Source organism: Aedes albopictus, chromosome 3, assembly GCF_035046485.1.
Source record: "Aedes albopictus strain Foshan chromosome 3, AalbF5, whole genome shotgun sequence".
In the NCBI taxonomy this organism is placed as follows: Eukaryota; Metazoa; Arthropoda; class Insecta; order Diptera; family Culicidae; genus Aedes; species Aedes albopictus.
The window spans coordinates 150,993,792-151,012,437 of NC_085138.1; the positions used below are offsets into that span (position 1 = coordinate 150,993,792).

At 41.0% G+C, this 18,646-nt stretch overlaps 1 protein-coding gene across 1 annotated transcript in view; it reads left to right on the forward strand.

Moving 5' to 3' along the window:
• Window positions 1-10,262, forward strand: part of LOC109431912 (myophilin) — a 119,212-nt gene extending 108,950 nt beyond the window's left edge. The window contains exon 3 of the mRNA XM_019708218.3: window positions 8,785-10,262. Within this exon, the coding sequence (XP_019563763.1) occupies window positions 8,785-9,297 (513 nt within the window). The 3' untranslated portion in view covers window positions 9,298-10,262. The remainder of the gene's footprint in view (window positions 1-8,784) is intronic.
• Window positions 10,263-18,646: the final 8,384 nt, after the last annotated feature.

The following is an 18,646-nucleotide window of genomic DNA, read 5'->3' on the forward strand; positions in this document are numbered from 1 at the left end:
ATCAAAATGTATTTTCAAACAACATGCACGACTGTAGTTCATTGAAAATAGCTGTAGGTGTAATTAGAGGTTCATAGCAATCATAAAAATACATGAAAAATCCCTTCACATGCTTATTTTGCCCCATATGCCCCAACAACTGCTGGAAATTACACTTTTACCTAATTATGAATGGATTTTCAATGTTACTGATTTGAAATTAATTTTTTTTTGGCATAAACAAAAAGCGCTAAATCTATTATCACCATAATCATCTTTGGGAGTTGTCCAATTTGCCCCATTTTGCCCTATTTTCATATAAAAAGGATATTTAAAATGTATTTATAAGAAACACATATTGTTGGGAATGTTGAAATTAGGTTAAGGAACAATTGGCAGCTAAGAGTTATCATGCGCGTATATAAAAGATCTTTTCCCTATTTTACCCTACATGTCCCAAAACCTGGTGGATAATAACCAATGAGAGTATATTACAGGTGGGGAAGAAGAAGAGTTGGCTATGTATTAGTAAGCAAAGAAAAATGTAAACACAAATAGTGACGTCACTATTTGACACGCGTTCTTATGGGAGCTCGCTTTGCTTGTAGTAGTGACATGTTTTGCACCAAACACGGATCTCACGCACACAAAGTATCTCTTCCACACCTCCATTAGACTCTCATTGGATAATAACATATTTTGTATGGTTTTGTAATGTCACTGATTGCAAAACATGAATGAGATAATTTTTGATATATACAAATGCGGTTTATCGTTTAATACTAGAATCATTCCGTGAATGGTACAAACAGCTGTCGATTTTACCCCAATTAGCTCTGATTTTTTTTTTTGTTATGTAATGTATTTATAATTAATTAAATTATTATCCCTTATTTTCATTGGTGCTGAAACCAATGTAATCGAAAATACAGTCCTATATACATATAGGGTAAAATAAGCATTTGATAAAATGTGTCAAATATGATCAAAACTGATAAATAGGCCGTCTTAAAGTACCAATATGTAAATATTAAAGATGCTACATTTAATCAGTTTGGTGCATGTTTGACACATATTAAGATTAAGATTAATGCTTATTATGCCCTCAATTCCCCACCAAAAGCAAGAATTAGAAAAAAGTAAAATATTTTACCTGTTCTATTGATTACATTTGGTTTCAGTACCAGATGTCGATTAATTCGGACATAAGCAAACACGAGAAATCATTTTATTCATGAGACGACAAAAAATCAGGACAAATTGGGGTAAAATGGACATCTGTTTGTACCTTCCCGTGAATGATTCTAAAGCTAATCGATAAACTGTATTTGTATGTATCAAAAATGATCAATGACTTCATGTTGCAACCATGATGTAGGGTGATGTTACGAAACAATACAAAAAATGTGATCATCCAGCAGTTTCAGGGGCATGTAGGGTAAAATAGGGAAAATATCATTCATATATGCTCGTGATAGCTGTTAGCTTGCAATTGGACCTAAAATTAATTTCAACGTTCCTTAGCAGCATCTGTTTCTTTTAAATATCCTTTTTCTATGAAAATAGGGCAAAATGGGGCAAATTGGACAACTCCCGAAGATGATTCTGGTGATAATAGATTCAGTGCATTTTGTTTATGCCAAAAAAATCAACTTCAAATCAGTAACATTAAATATCCATTCATAATTAGGTAAAAGTGTGAATTTTCGGCAGTTGTTGGGGCATATGGGGCAAAATAAGCAATTTAAAGGATCTTCCATGTATTTTTATGATTGCTATGAACCTCTAATTACACCTGCCGCTATTTTCAACGATCTACAGTCGTGCTTGATGTTTGAAAGTACATTTTGATTCTCTTATTGTATGAAAAAAGGGCAGAATGGGGCAAAATGGACCACTTCCCGTGCCGTGCGGTGAATGAATTTAGCACCAATCGATTTCTCGTATTTTTTTACGTCAGAAATGGGCTACTTCATGTACCGAAACCAGCGGCGTTAAAAGATCCGTTTTTTGGGTCGATTTTTCCCACTGTGCGGTGGCGTTATGACGAGTATACAACTGTGTGTGGCTACCCGGCGACCAATTTATCTTGATTGATCATTAATCACTACTGGGGCACCATTTGGGGAAGAGTTTTCTCTTCTTTGATTGGGAGCCACTTTCGATGATCTTGAGCGAAATTTGAGAAAATTTCGTATGTTCACGTAGGTCGAATATTTGAATCATTATAATATTATTTGATCTTGTACCGACTTTTCGGACCCTCTAAGCAGAATACCCTCTCCGAATAAGTGTAATAAGTTTTGTACCTTTTGATTACGCCCTATTTTGCTTATTCTTTGACAGATACGCGTATTTCGACTACCTCTTGTAATCTTATTCTATGTTGAATATTGAATTAAAATATTCGATTTCAGAAAATAATCATGTCTAAGCACTCGAAATAATTGAAGGGAATCGAATGTGATTTCATGCATAACCGGTACAAGCGGTATAAGCTTCAGCTTGATATGAATTCGGAGGAATCGACATCCGATCGTTAAATACTGGGTAACACGTTTACCGAATTTTAAATCCTGAAAGACTTCGACTTTTGAACGTACACACTGACTGGCTTATACAGACCCCAGACAAACATATGTGGGCTAACGAACTGCTTTTGATGTCATCTTTACGTGATTCGAATGGACAAAGCACATTCGTTGATACGCCACCAATTCAAATTCACTTTTGTTAAATAATCTTTTAAATCATGGATACGACATACATACATAGGTAAACAAGTTTGAATAACGAAGATGAAAGTATGTATAACATCATATGTCTGATTGAACGCCGAACGCCGATTGATCGAAAAAAAAATTAGAGGCGCAGACAATCTCTGGGTCACATTCTAGCTACCAACAAGATCATTAGACAAATATCTTTCTTTCAATTGTAGGCTATTCTTTCTAACCTTTAATGCTTTTTACGGCATCATCAGCATCGGCAGCCATGTTGGATATGTGGCTCAAAATTTCAAAGTGATAATTCTCTGGCACCAAAGCGAATATTCGTATGAAAAAGTATCATCCTATTTGCTCACTCGCAGTGATTGCGATGATACTTTTTCTGCTGCGTGGCTGCATGATTGACAGTTTTTTTATCACTTCAAAAACGCGAGGCAAACAATCATTGAAAAATAAAAATTCAATGATTTGTGTGAAAGCTTGGTGATGCATCATGACACCTTAAGGGATTAGTAGGCATTGAAACTGTGAATATTTTTGTCAGATTTTTCCTTCTTTGAAACATAGGCTGTTCTTTCGAGTTATACTGATATATAAAACAACGGCATGATCACTTAAGATCATTGAACAATTGAATGTCTTGACTGAAGGCGCAAGATACAGCAGGCCAAATTCATCGTCCAGCTTCTTGACGGAGATATTGATTGCCCTCATCTCCTATCTTTGATAGACTTCCGAGCACCAAGTAGGATGTTAAGGCAGCGTCGCTTGATGCAATCACGATTCCATCGATCGAATTACGGCTACAATCAACCCATCTGTGCGATGATTCGTATGTTTAGTTCTGTAAAGTTCTGTAGAATCCTCGTTTGAATTCGATATGTCCACAAGTAAATTTGTTAGTAAAATTAGAATATTAAATTCATTGTAGCTAGTACGTAACATTATTCATTAAGCCAATATTGTCAGATGAATTATACTATATAAATAAATAAAAAATAAATAACTCCCTTTCCGCCAAACGGCATTCGGCCAAATGATCCGGAACCTCTTATAACTACACGAAGAAACAAATATTTTGAATTAGAGGTTGTGTGACTGTTTGAGTATTGTAAAAACAATTTGGTGAGTTCGTTTTATATTACAGGTACCGTAATCCGGGGTCAAATTGATCACTTTAAAACAACTTTTGCGGATAACATTAGTGACAACTCAAATATTGCAAAAATAATTTCAGTAAAATCAGTACCCAGTGGATCTCCATGATACCATGTGACAAAATTTTGTTCAACTAATTTAAACTTTTAGTAAAATTACTTCAAAAATCAAAAAATAGAAGGTGCCACTTTTGGGCAAAATTGATCAGTGTGCAATTAGGCATCGGTTAAAAAGAAAAAAATCTTTACCCACTTAATATTGCTCTTCTGAACCCGAATAACGCGTCAAAAATCTTACAACTAGTGAATTTGACCCTTAAAATGCAGAATTAAATTTTAAAACTTCTCCCTTAACGCCTAAAGGTAGGAAATTTTCTTTGAAATAAGTGATTTCTGTAACAATAAACTACTTTTTCGTCAAACAAAGAACTTTTTTTAACTTATTAATATTCAAAATAGCTTCATAACTTTCTAATTAAGGCTTCACAAAAATGTTAAAACAAAAAACTTACGGGAAGTCCTAGTGGCAATCGATTGTTTGCTGACAATGATTTCAGCTTAGTGAGAAATACACTGCAAATTCCTAAAATAAAATAATGCAAAACTAACTTTTTTCTAAACAAATAAAAGTCTAATCATCTCATCTCTAGACATCTATGAATTAGATGAGGTAAGAAGTTTGAGATCATTGCGACGCTTAGAAGTTCCTGGTATGCAATTACAATGTAGTACCCAAATGATCAATTTCACCCCGCTGATCAATTTGACCCCGGTTTACGGTACTCTTCGATATAACGTACAAATAAATTTTTTCTTTGTACGTTATATCGAAGCAAAGAAAAAATAATATTTTTATGCTAGTGTTGATGCATTCGATGTAAAATTAAACACAAATAATAATTTGGGTGAAATTTACGAAACCTTTGATGAAAAACATGATCTTTCACGAAAAAGTCATTTCGTTTTTTGTGCTTCGATATAACGTATACTATTTTTTTCCCAATTTGAGCTAATTCTTGGGGAGCAAAGCTAATGCTGCAACAAAACATAGATTTGAGTAGCTTCGTAGTTTGCATGGAGGTTATTATTGAAAAAAAAAATAAAAAAAATTCAATGTTGTACGTTATCGAACCAAAATGTACCATTGGCGTAGCTAGCTTTATCTTTTATCTCACTCAGTTTCCTAAACCAGCACGAGAAAGAGCGGGATGGGAGCCGGGGCCCGTGGCGTAGTTGGTCACACGTTCGCTTCATATGCGGATGGTCATGGGTTTGATTCCCAGCCCCGGCACTTGCAATTTTTCGTCAGTTGCTTTTCCCCCGAGAGCAACTGACACTGACCCTCTTCTGAGCCCCATGGCTCAAACGGACCCGGATACCTGGACATCGGCGAACTGCTACTCATAATGGACCCCCAATCGGACTGGAAAGGAACAACGGCCATCCATCATCATCCTTGTGCTCATCATTCTACTAGGTATAAAGTAGAAAAAGTGAAAGCAGCAGAAAGGCAACCAGTTCGATAAAGTAGAATAGAATCTAGACGCTGTACAAAATGTAAGTGCAGCTGTCAATTGAAATTGCTCACGTAGTGCCCCAGTGGACAATAGAGCTGTAAATTAGGTTAAGTGATTAAGAATAAAAAAAAAAACAAAGAGCGGGATGCAAGAGGGGGCCTGTGCTCTCTCTTTCATCCTTCTCTTTCTCGTGTTTGTTTAGGAGAGTGAGCGAGATTAAAAAAAGCTAGCTACGCCAATGAAATGTACGTTACATCGAATTCGCCATATCGAGGGTACGTTATATTGAAGATTATCTGTATTCATGATTTGTTCTTCTTTAATATTATTCATCAAGATCTATCAGGTATCAGAAGTGCAGTTCCAAATGCAAGTTTTCCTGCATTTTGGGCGTTTGGCCCATCGCCATGTATGAGCCAATGTCATGTCTAAGAGAAAAAAAACATATGGAATAGTGATAAGGGACTGGAAAGCTGATGAACTAGGAAGAGGTTCCCTAAAAAAGGGATTTGACGCTTAAGCGTAACTGGAACTTATAACTTATACCACAACGGGCGCAAACGTAAAGAGAGCTGATAATTTATGGGAGATAGCTCGTGACGCCGTGCGAATTTCAATATGACATGCATGGGGGGGTCTGAGATTGTCAAAACTGAGTCTACGAAGTTTATGGAAAGCGCCTAACCAATAAGAATTTAAATAAGCCGTATTTTAGCATTAAAACTACATATTATCAGTTTGCTGTTGTAGCATCACATTTCGGCTGCTAAAATGCCCTCTATTAGTACACTATACCATCAGAAAAGTCGTAACGAAATGTGAAAGCAAAGTAACGTCTCGTTACAAAACAAAAATAAATTACACATGCTAACGAGTCAGAATAAAACAAAGAGAAGAAACATCAGGAGCAGGAACAGGTAACCTGTCAAAACAACAAGGATTCGCCACGTTGGTATATTCGAGACCCTTTAACATATGCTTCTCGTACTCTCAGCGGTCCCACTATCTCGTTCCTTCGTTGCTAATTGACAAATTGAAAGATGAATTGGTAAAACAAATCCCGTTTTCATGGGATTTGAACCCACGATTGCGTATACGCTAGAGCGGCGCTTCCAACGGAGCCACGGAACAGGTAACGATTCTGCGCAATAGAAAGCCAAACTGACTCCGAGGCTACACCATGAACACTCCTACTTTCACATTTCCATCTCTCTTTTGGCTTGGATTCAGTGCGTAGGTATGTGGAGTTCGAGATTAAGGCAAAACTGGAAGCATTTCCTCATTTTTTTGGTTTTTGATTTTTTATTAAATAACGAAGCAATATTTGTGAAGACCATTTTTGTGAAATTTTGTTCAAACATGGTTTATGCGAAAACCAAAAACATTTTCCAGCACAAAAAAAAATAATCAGAAGATACCTTGATCCATACTCTACATGTGCACGAAACCCGATTTTGAAAATATTGCTTCGTTATTTAATAAAAAATCAAAAACCAAAGAGTGAGGAAATGCTTCCAGTTTCGCCTTAAGTCTCGGTTTTATAAAAACAATAAGGCAATCCATGAGGCAGATGCGATGAGCTGATTTTTTTTGTTTACTATGTATTTTTGACATCCGATGATCGGGGTGGCAGTTGAACACAAAGGAATTTGTTAAGCACCGACGACACTTGACGAAACTTTGTTAAGTAGTACATATCCCCAATTCAAACTAGCTGCAGCAATGTTTACTTCGGAGCTTTTGGATGAATAAAGGAAAAATGAATAAAGTGCTGTCCATAAACTACGTACATTCATTTTGGCCAAACCAGAACACTCCCCCCCCCCTCGTAGGGTTTTGTCCATACCAAGTTTTCTAAATTTGTATGGAGCGTAGACTTTGGCCAAACCCCCGTCTCTCCCTATTGTAACACGACGAAAAACAGAAGAAATAAACTAGGTAAAAAACAAACTTTATTTAACAAAAAACATACAATAGTCAACCGTTTCGCACGTTATCGTACACTAAATTTGCATATAAACAATTTCCCCACTTGTCGTTGTTTCTGATCCGTCGTCGTCGCTTATCCCAACGATCGGGAACCGATGGGTTGAACCACGGTGGCTGAACAGAACTAAATCTGTTCACCGTAGATGGACGCAGTAGACTAGCCAATTGACTACGTAGTTTATGGACAAGCCCTAAGTGCAAACGATTTTGAATTCTGGCTTAAAAAAGAAGATCTTATGCGCTGGTTCAGTTGTTAATTAGACTTGTGCACTTAAATTAGTGAGTAGGTGTGGAAGTCAGCCATATTGGTATTTTAACAAGCTTTTTCTTGAGTAAATCAGATTTAGAAATTTATAAACTGAGACATAGAGCTTGCTGATGATTGAAATCTGTCTGTTTCCAGCAAACACATGTGCAAACAGCAAACAGTTTCCTGGTGAAAACATGTGTGAGCTGAAAACAGACAGATTTCAATCATCATCAAGCTCTATAGACCCTGTAAGAAAGAGACCACACATACTGTCAAATGTATAACATATCTCCCATACTCTGTGCTCTTAGCATTTGAAGAGCGGTTGAAAAGCATTCTGGTTGCACCTAAGCGAAAACATCTCAAGCAGTTGAAATGCTAATTAACAGCCGAAAGTTTTTGAGCAGTCATAGCTTATACTAATCCAAGGCTGTTATAATGGAAATGAGCATGTGCATGAGCATAGATGACCGTACAATTCGTAGTTGCTACTCCGTGATTGACCGGAACAGCTTGCCTCCTCTTTCATCCCGCTCTCTCTCTTCCATGTTTTGGAGAGTGAGTAAGAAAAAAGAAAAAGCTGGCTCCGCCAATGAATCTTAAGTGACTATGCTTGCAAGACTGAACAACTCTGCTTTGTAAATAAATGTTCTACAAAATTCTAAAAAATCTTTAAACTTTTTCCTTGTTGGCTGAAATATTCAAGAAATGTTGTGAATAAGCTTGACAAACAATTGGAATCGAAGCGCTTTGATCCTAGCATTGACACCTTTAATTCAATCATCCGGCTAATCAAATCAACTGCAATTCTCACATACTTGAGAGACCCGCCTTATGAGGATACCTCCACATATCTGTACGAGGTTTCCCGTGAGATTTTTTTTTGTTGTTCTTGGCTGCCGTCTCCGTGCTGCCCCTGACAGATCAACGCATGCCCATTTAGAGAGAAAAGGGGTTCGATCGACCTCGCGCCGCGCGGTTGGCATCGGAGCTCGTGGTGGCACGTGTGCTTCCGATTCGCGCGATCGCACAAACAGGTTTACACGTTGCTTCGTCACATTAGGTAGCGACTCGTTTTGTTTTGTGCTAATCAACTGAGGTTTTCTAATTATGAAAAGTTTCTTATGCATTTTTCCCCTCTTTCCTCCGCTGTTTCGTTGCAGATCAACTCCAAATACAGCGAAGAGCTCGCCGCGGAATGTTTGGAATGGATCAAGGAAGTGACCGGCGAACCGATCAACACCTCCGGCGAGATGGACAACTTCTACGAGGTGCTCAAGGATGGCGTCCTGCTGTGTAACCTGGCCAACGCGATCGAAGCCGGTACGGTCAAGAAGATCAACACCAGCAAGATGGCCTTCAAGTGCATGGAGAACATCTCGGCCTTCCTCGAGGGTGCCAAGAAGTTCGGCGTCCCACCGCAGGAGACCTTCCAGACAGTGGACCTGTGGGAACGGCAAAACCTCAACTCGGTAGTCATCTGCCTGCAGTCGTTGGGCCGAAAAGCCGGTAAGTATGGTAAGCCATCGATCGGACCCAAGGAAGCCGACAAGAACGAACGCCAGTTCAGCGACGAGCAGATGCGTGCCGGTCAGACCGTGATCTCGCTGCAGTACGGTTCCAACAAGGGAGCGACCCAGAGTGGTATCAACTTCGGCAACACCAGACATATGTAAGAAGGCATTCCACCACTTCCTCCTTTTGTGTATTCGTTACTTTGTGTAAATTACTTCTGGCAATCGCGAGCGATCGCCGAAGCCTAAGATGATAAGAACAAACAGTTGAAATTCGTAGACAACGACTGGGGCAGCAGACAACCATGTGGATACCATCGGAGATAATTTTACCACTTAAGTCATCGTTGGTCGGGGTCCGAATGGCATAAAGTCGTTTGGTAGAAACTCATTTTGGCGTAGTCATGACCACTATATGCATCAAGTGGTCATAAGTAGAATATACTCTTTTTATTAGACCATTCTTTGAGTTTTGCAAACGGCTTTATGCCAATCGGAGCAACCTCTTCATCAACATTAGAGGGCGATCGTTGAATTTTACCACGCTTCCTTCGTTATAAGCCATTAATCGATGTTAGACTTTGAAATGTTATCAACAAACTGAGAAAGGGTTCTAAAGTGCATTTGACCATTCGAGTAGGCCTTAAAGTTAATCATGTTACAAAAGAAAAAAAAACAATAAAGACAGGATTAGAGTAAAACTATAGAAAGTGATGACTTTCCCGTGCAAAATAAAAATCAACCACATAGAACAAAATAGAGTGCTCTTAAAACACAAAAACAAAACTAGAACAAATGGGTGCATTTCGCCAATCATTCCAACTTTCAAATAAACAAATAATCCCTAAACAAAGCATTCAAAGCAACAAACCATTCCAATATACCGAACCTTTGGTGTTAGAGACAGGTGTAGCCTTAAAGCCAAATTAGTGCGTTTACAAATTAACTTATATAACAAACAAAGTAAAAACTGTTAACGAATTTTGGTGCCATTGGTAACCAACCCACAAAAGTATTTATCAATGTCTAATGTAGAAATACAGTAGTTACTGTACAGCTGAAACAGCTACTCTTCATTCGAGTTTGGTTACTGATGTATGATTGCTTAAGAGGTTTAACATTTGGATTTTTTTTTTTATACGAATGGGAACAAAAATGAGAGCCTTAAAAAGACACAAATCAATTCGAGAACACTAACTAAATGCTATTTTTGTAACAGTATTTCTCCTTCTAACGGGGTCTGTACGCGGAGACGAAATCGAAAATTTGCCATTTCTGCCTTAAAATCATTTCTTTTTTTTTCCGTACTATTTATCAGATGCCCCGATGCAGGTTTATTGTCTTTTTGCTATAACTTTTCCATGTTTTCAGATAAGTTTATATTATTTAAAAATAAAGATTTAAATAAAAAAGCATTATTCTATCAATGGATATCCGAAAGCATTTTTTACCTCTACTTACACACATTTTTTTGCTTAATATCACATTTAAGACAAGACATAATCAACAATAGTGCGCCGGTTTGTGGCTGCCGCTCTCCATCCTAGGTCACGCCCAATGCTCGTCAAGTCACGCTCCACCTGGTCCGCCCATCGTGCTCTCTCCGCTCCATGCATTCAGGTTCCAACCGGATCAGTCGCAATCACCAACTTTGCAGGGTTGTTGTCCGGCATTCTTGCAACATGCCCTGCTCACCGTATCCTTCCGGCTTTGGCCACCTTCTGGATGCTGGGTTCGCCGTAAAGTGCAGCGAGCTCGTGGTTCATCCTTCTCCGCCACACACCGTTCTCCTGCACACCGCCGAAGATCGTTCTTAGCACACGTCGCTCGAAAACTCCGAGTGCTTGTAGGTCCTCCTCGAGCATGGTCCATGTCTCGTGCCCGTAGAGGATCACCGGTCTTATTAGCGTTTTGTACATGGTGCATTTGGTGCGTGGGTGAATCTTTTTCTATCGCAGTTTCTTCTGGAGCCCGTAGTAGGCCCGACTTCCGCTGATGATGCGCCTCCGAATTTCACGGCTCACGTTGTTGTCAGCCGTCAGTAAGGATCCGAGGTAGACGAATTCCTCCACCACCTCGAAAGTATCCCCGTCTATCGTAACACTACTACCCAGACGGATCCGGTCGTGTTCGGTTCCGTCTACCAGCATGTACTTTGTTTTTGAGGCATTCACCACCAGTCCGACCTTTGCTGCTTCGCGTTTCAGGCGGGTGTACAGCTCTGCCACCGTTCCAAATGTTCTGGCAATAATGTCCATGTCGTCCGCAAAGCACACAAATTGACCGGATTTTATGAAAATCGTTCCCCGGCTGTTGAGCCCGGCTCGTCGTATCACACCTTCCAGAGCGATGTTGAAGAGTAGGCATGAGAGTCCGTCACCTTGTCACCACCCGAAACCCTTACGCAGTTTTGCACACCGTCCATCGTTGCTTTAATCAGTCTAGTCAGCTTCCCAGGAAAGCCGTTTTCGTCCATGATTCTCCATAGCTCTGCGCGGTCGATACTGTCGTATGCCGCTTTGAAGTCGATGAACAGGTGATGCGTTGGGACCTGGTATTCACGGCATTTCTGGAGGATTTGCCGTACGGTAAAGATCTGGTCCGTTGTCGACCGGTCGTCGATGAAGCCGGCTTGATAACTTCCCACGAACTCATTCGTGTTAGGTGACAGACGACGGAAGATGATCTGGGATAGCACTTTGTAGGCAGCATTCAAAATAGTGATCGCCCCGAAGTTCTCACATTCCAAATGGTCGCCTTTCTTGTGAATGGGGCAGATTACCCCTTCCTTCCACTCCTTCGGTAGCTGTTCGGTTTCCCAGATCCTTACTATCAGCCGATGCAGACAGGTGGCCAACTTTTCTGGGCCCATCTTGATGAGTTCAGCTGCGATACCATCCTTACCAGCTGCTTTGTTGGTTTTGAGCTGGTGAATGGCATTCTTAACTTTCTTCAGCATGGGAGTTGCCTCATTTCCGTCCTCTGCTGCATTGGCGTGGTCTCCCGTGCCTACGTCTCCACGCCATTCAGGTGCTCGTCGAAGTGCTGCTTCCACCTTTCGATCACCTCACATCCGTCCGTCAAGAGGCCTCCATCTTTATCCCTGCATATTTCGGCTTGCGGCACGAAGCCGTTGCCGGATGCGTTGAGCTTCTGATAGAACTTCTGTTTCTTGGGAACGGCACAGCAGTTCCATTTCTTCACATTCCGCTTCTTCCAGGCGGCGCTTTTTCTCCCGAAAGAGGCGGGTCTGTTGTTTCCGCTTCTGTTTATAACGTTCCACGTTCTGTCTAGTCCCTTGCTGTAACATTACCGCCCTCGCTGCGTTCTTCTCCTCCAAACCCGTTCTGCACTCTTCGTCGAACCATTCGTTCCGTCGATTCCGTTCCACGTACCCGATGGTGGCTCTCGGCTGCGTCGTTGATGGCTGCTTTCACTGTACTCCAGCAGTCCTCTAGAGGGGCCTCATCGAGCTCGCCCTCGTCTGGCAACGCGGCCTCGAGATTCTGCGCGTATGCTGAGGCGACATCCAGTTGTTTCAGTCGCTCTAGGTTGTACCGTGGCGGTCGCCGGTACCGTACATTATTGATGACGGAGAGTTTTGGGCGCAATTTGACCATCATCAGATAGTGGTCGGAGTCGATGTTGGCGCCACGATAGGTCCTGACGTCGATAATGTCGGAGAAGTGCCGTCCGTCAATCAGAACGTGGTCGATTCCGTCTGCTGTGGTGATCTCCAGGTGTAACGATAAGGGAGGCTGTGTTGGAAAAAGGTGCTACGTATGGCCATATTTTTGGAGGCGGCGAAATCAATGAGTCGTAGGCCGTTTCGTTCGTTTGCTGGTGGACGCTGAACTTACCAATCGGTTTGATTTCCTCCTCCTGGCCTACCTGAGCGTTTAAATCTCCTGTGATGATCTTGACGTCGGGGCTTGGGCAGAGATCGTACTCGCGTTCGAGCTGCGCGTAAAATGCGTCCTTGTCATCATCAGTGCTTCCGGAGTGTGGGCTGTGGACGTTTATTATGCTGAAATTGAAGAATCGGTCCTTGATCCTCAACCTGCACATTCTTTCGTCGATCGGCAACCAACCGATCACGCGCCTCTGCATATTACCCATCACGATGAAAGCTGTTCCCAGCTCGCGTGTGTTGCCACAGCTCTGGTAGATGGTATGATTACCTCTAAACGTGCGCACCATGGATCCTGTCCAACACACCTCCTGCAGCGCTACGATGCCAAACCCGCAGTCCTTCAGTAGATCGGCGAGTATGCGGGTGCTCCCAATGAAGTTAAGAGATCGGCAGTTCCACGTACCGAGTTTCCAATCGCAAGTCCTTTTTGTTCGCTGGGGTCGTTGCCGTTGGTCTCGGTTCGTATTATTCTGTTGCTGATTTTCCGTTAAATAGGTTTTTACGGCTGGCTCGTAGGGCCTGACACCAACCCCCTATTTTCCGGAGGACCATAGTGCACAGTTGAGCTTAGAGTCCTCCTCTGGCACTCGGACGTACATAGATCAGCCGCCCCTAACATGGGGATCAGACGCTGTTGTGAGCCGCTCCTCCTGGAGAACAGACGCTCAGGTTTGCCGAAGCAAACCCCCCTTCCCTGTCAGCCTATGGCCAAAGTTCCCACCGGGGTTGGTTCCGATCTTCCCAAAGGTTGCTCATAGTTTCCGGCCGGTACCGCGAGGAGGTAGGGATAGGAGTTGCTGAGCAGAGGCTAGTGGATCACAATGGAATCTGAATTGCGCAGCATACCCAGCCTTTACCGTGCCTAGAAATTCCCACATCAACTTCCAATTTCTTCAGAAATTTTCGCTATGGATTTCTCCAGAAGTTTTACAAAGATTTGTGTATTAGTTTTTTCGATTTACCCTACTTTTTTCGTAGACTGACCAGATTTGTCACACATTTCGGAAACTCAACAACAAGGAAATCAATGTCTAAAAACAGAACTGTATGTTGTTAATAATGCTATTTCAGCTGAAAAGAACGAATAATTGAGTCAAAAATGTTAACTATGTTTCAGTGACGAGTGCTTAAAAATTTTGTTGTCCCGTTAAATACAGGACGGATGGTCAGCCTAGTTTTTCGGGATTTTTCTGCGGGATTTATTTTAGAAATTGCTCCAGGGATTTTTTTTTGAAAATCAGAATTTCTGTCAGAAAATCTTCCTGAGAAACTGTCCTAGGGGTTCCTTCACAAATTTTTCGAGGGATTCTTTCAAAAAATCTCCCATGGCTTTAAGGGGTGATACACAAATTATGTCACGCAAAAATCGACTTTTTTCAATACCCCCCTCCCCCCTGTTTCACTTTTCGTATGGGACCTTGCCATTGTTTGTATGGGTCGTCACGTTCATGGATTCCTTTAGAAAATTCCTTTAAAAAAATCTGGCATGGATTGTTCCAGAAATTCATCTACGAATTTATTCAGTTTTTTTTTCATACAGATTCCTCCAGAAATTGTTTAGAGCATCCATTTAGAAATCCTTCCATGTTTTTTTCTTTCAAAAATACACCATGCATTTTTTTTACGATCATTCACGAATACATTAATAATCAGAAATTCAGAACAATTTCAAAATTTTCTCAGAAGCTCTCTAAAGAACTTTCTCCAAGGGTTGCTTTAGAAGTTCTACAAGAGTTTATTAAGGGCATTCCCAAGATTTCTTCACATTCCTGTGGATATTCCTTCAAAACATATAACGTTCAGAAATTGTTTCAAATTTTTCTTAACCTTCCTTTTGAATCACGTCGGCAGCGGCTCGCTGTCGTTGTGTACGGTTTGGGTCAAAAATGACCCCAATGCCAAAGGAGAGTTAAGAAACCCAGGTAACCACTAAGCACTGTTCTGAGCATTATAACAGCCATATAACAGCTTTTCAGTGCTAAATAGCTCTATATAAGCATTCCTAATGCTTATGGGCACTATAACCAGTAAGAACTAAATTAAGCCCTGTAAGCCTATATAAAGCCTACAAGCTGTAAAGAAGTTTGTCAGTGCTGTCACAGGGCTTGGAGCACATGACGTTTATATCAATCAAAATAGATTTCGACCAAAACAGACTCGAGTCGGTCATGATCAATACATTTTAAACATCCATGTTGGAATGTTTATCGGAATGGTGTTGTTAAATAGATAATGGAATCTGGTTACGTTAATTATTCCATTTTTTTTCAATCAAGACAAACTCCAGCTCGTTTCCCTATTCTTCTGAAACGTTTCCCGAAAATTTATATAAACATTGCATCTCCTGCTTCATTTCCTGCGTTCGTCACCACCAAGCTTACCACTGAATCATCCTCATCCCATATCATTTTCAACCCTCGAAATGCCCAAACTGTTTTGTTTTTCATGGTTTAAATACTAGTTTGATCACACCATTCCCATGGTGCATTGGTGGAGCAGATGAGAAAGGGAACAGACTTGGACTTGATCAGGAACCCGGAGGACAACAGCTAGAATCTGGATGAAGTAGCAAAAAAGCAACTTCAATGGAAGCGAAGGAAGTTAGAAAAGAACAGGAGATAAACAAAATATTTTTTTTTCTTTGTCTCACTTTTGACAACTTTCGCTCCAGAGACTTGGTACGATATTTCAAAGTTGGCCGTATATCAGCCGAATAATTCGCCAAAAGTGGCTTTTGAGCAGCTCTATAAGAGGATATAGAACCAATTAGCTCTGTTAGCCAGGTTCTACATTCGACTATAGAGCCGATTTAATGCCATTTTTACGGCTTAATGGTTACTTGGGAAGTCTTAGAAAATTCGCCAAGGATTCCTTCGAAATTTTTCTACAGATTCTTATAAACAATTCTTCAGAAATTCCTCCAGGATTTTCTCCAAACGTACCTCTAGAAATTTCTTTATGGATTCCTCCAAGAGTTCATTAAAAAATATTTAGGATTTTTAATTAGAGGATTTCTCCAGGCTTATTCAATACACTTGACACAATGAATAAAGAGTGTGACGGTTGCTGATTGAGGTATCAGTCGGCAGCCGCCTAGTTTGATGGAAGATGTCTAGCGTTCTTTTTATTTTTTATTAAGAAACAGGCATCGACGGAGCTAGCCTCGCTATGGCCTGGATGGCCATGGTGGACTAGATCTCAACAGGTTATGGGCCCAGGAGCGTGTTCCACAGCACGTATCGACCGGGAGAAGGATTGGCCGCATAAGTCGCGGAGTCGCAGCACGGGATCCTTGGGCGGATGGATTGGCTGCAACGGAGGACAGGATCCATGGGAATGTTGGCGATACGGGTCAACTGGATGACTGCTGGCTGGTCACCGGACGGAGCTCGAGGATTGTTGTGAGTTGGATCGGATGCAGCTCGGTGGTCGCACCTGGACGAAGAGGTTGGCGACAGGAGGAGTGATCCGGAAGGCAATATGAAGGTGGAGCTCGGAGATGGATCTGGTCGGAGCTCGGAACTGGTAGAGTTGGTACAAGCGTCGGAGTTGGGCCACTTGCCAAGCGTTGGAGTGAGGAGGAGCTTCGAGCCAGGAGGAGGTAATCATGGTTGGAAGGTTGCGACGCTAAGGAGGAGTGTTGGAAGTTAGGTAGCGTCGAACCTTCAGGTACGAGTTTGTAGTATTGGAGCGAGGTAGATTAGCTGGCTTAGGTATGTTGTTATTAAAGAAGAATGTCAAATTGTATATACCTGGAATGAGTGTGACGGTTGCTGATTGAGGTATCAGTCGGCCGCCGTCTAGTTTGATGGAAGATGTCTTGCGTTCTATTTTCATTGTAATTTAGAAACAGGCATCGACGGAACTAGCCTCGCTATGCCCTGCGTGGCCATGGTGGACTAGCTTCAACAAATATGACCGAGACAGGCTTGCTAAGCGTGCACTACGCTATCGTGGTGCGCCTAGTTTAACTTTATATGAGGGTTAAAGCAAGTGACAGTGACTTCTACGCAAGCAAAGCTTGGACTGCGGTGACTCTTTTGTGACTTACGTGTTTCTTGGAAGAATCCGTGGAGGACTTATTGTCTCGATTATTGTAAGAATTCCTAATGGAATCTCTGAGTTAACATCTGAAGGAACTGCTGGAGGGATTCCTGAAAGAATTCCCGTAGAAATCCCTGGAGAAATTTCTGGAAGTATACCTGGAGGAACTCCTGGATGAATTCTGGGAGGAATTCCTAGAGAAATTTCGGGTGAAAACTCTTGAGGAATTCCTAGAGAAAATCCTAGAAAAATTTCTGAAGGAATTCTTGGAGAAATACCTGTAGCAATTCCTGGTAAAATCTCTAGAGATAATACTGGAGAAATGCCTGGAAGAACTTCTGTTATGAACAAATTCCTGGAAAAAATCGTGGATGAATTAAAGGAGAAATCCCTGGAGAAAATTCTGGAAAAGAATCCTTGATAAATTCCAGGATGATTTCCTAGAAGAATCCTTGGAGAAAATTCTGGAGGAATTTTCTAAAGATTTCCTGGAGGAATTTTCTAAAGATTTGCTGGAGAAATCCCTGGTGGATATACTAGAAGAATGCCTGTAGTAATTCCTGGAGAAATCTCCGGAGGAACTCCTGTAGAAATCCAGGAGGAATTTTTAGAGAATTTCCTGCAGCAATTCCCAGAGGAATCCCTAGAAAAAACATCTAGAGAAATTCCTGAAGAAGCCTCAGAAGGATTCCCGGAAGTAATTTTAAGAGGATTCCCTAAACAGTTCCTGGGAAAAGTACTGGATTAATTCCTGAAGGAATTAATTGAAGAATGTAAGGAGGAATTCCAAAAAGAACTCTTAGGAGAACTCCTAAAGGAATCTTTGGAGGAATCTTTAAAATAGTTTCTGAAGGAATTACAGAATGAATTCCCGAGTTGAAGAAATTATTGGAGGAATCTTTGGAGAAATACTGTTACAGTTTTTAACAGTAAGTCTGTATATTTGTGTTAATTTGTTTATTCTATTTGTAATAAAATATATGTTGCATGTCTCCGGATTTGACATTTGAATGAGCCTAATGCCATAAAATAATAAAGAATCCATAGATTCTTTCAGGAACTCATGCGAGAATTAATCCAGTACTTATTTCGGGAAATGTTTATGAATTCCCTAAGGGATTACCTTTGATATTACTTCTTCAAAAATTCCTCCAGGAATTTCTTCAGGAACTGCTACAAGGATTCTTCAAGGAGGTCTTCCACGAGCTCTTCTTATGATTCCTTCAGGATTTCTCCAAGAATTCCATCTGCGATTTCTTCAGGAATTCTTCCTGGGATACCTCCAGAAACTCCTTCGGAGATTCCTCCATTAATTCTGCCTGGGATTTCTCTGGGAATTTCTACAGGAATTCTTCAAGGTGTCAGAAGTATCTTGAATTCCTCTAGGAATTCTGTCAGAAATTTCTCCACGGATTCTTCTAGAAATTAATCCAGGAGTTTCTATAAAGATTCCTCAGGGAATCCCTACAGGCATTCCTCTAGGAATATCCTCCAGGGATTTCTCCAGATATTGTTACTGGTAGGTAGTGTAGCATACGCGCTATCAGGACAAGC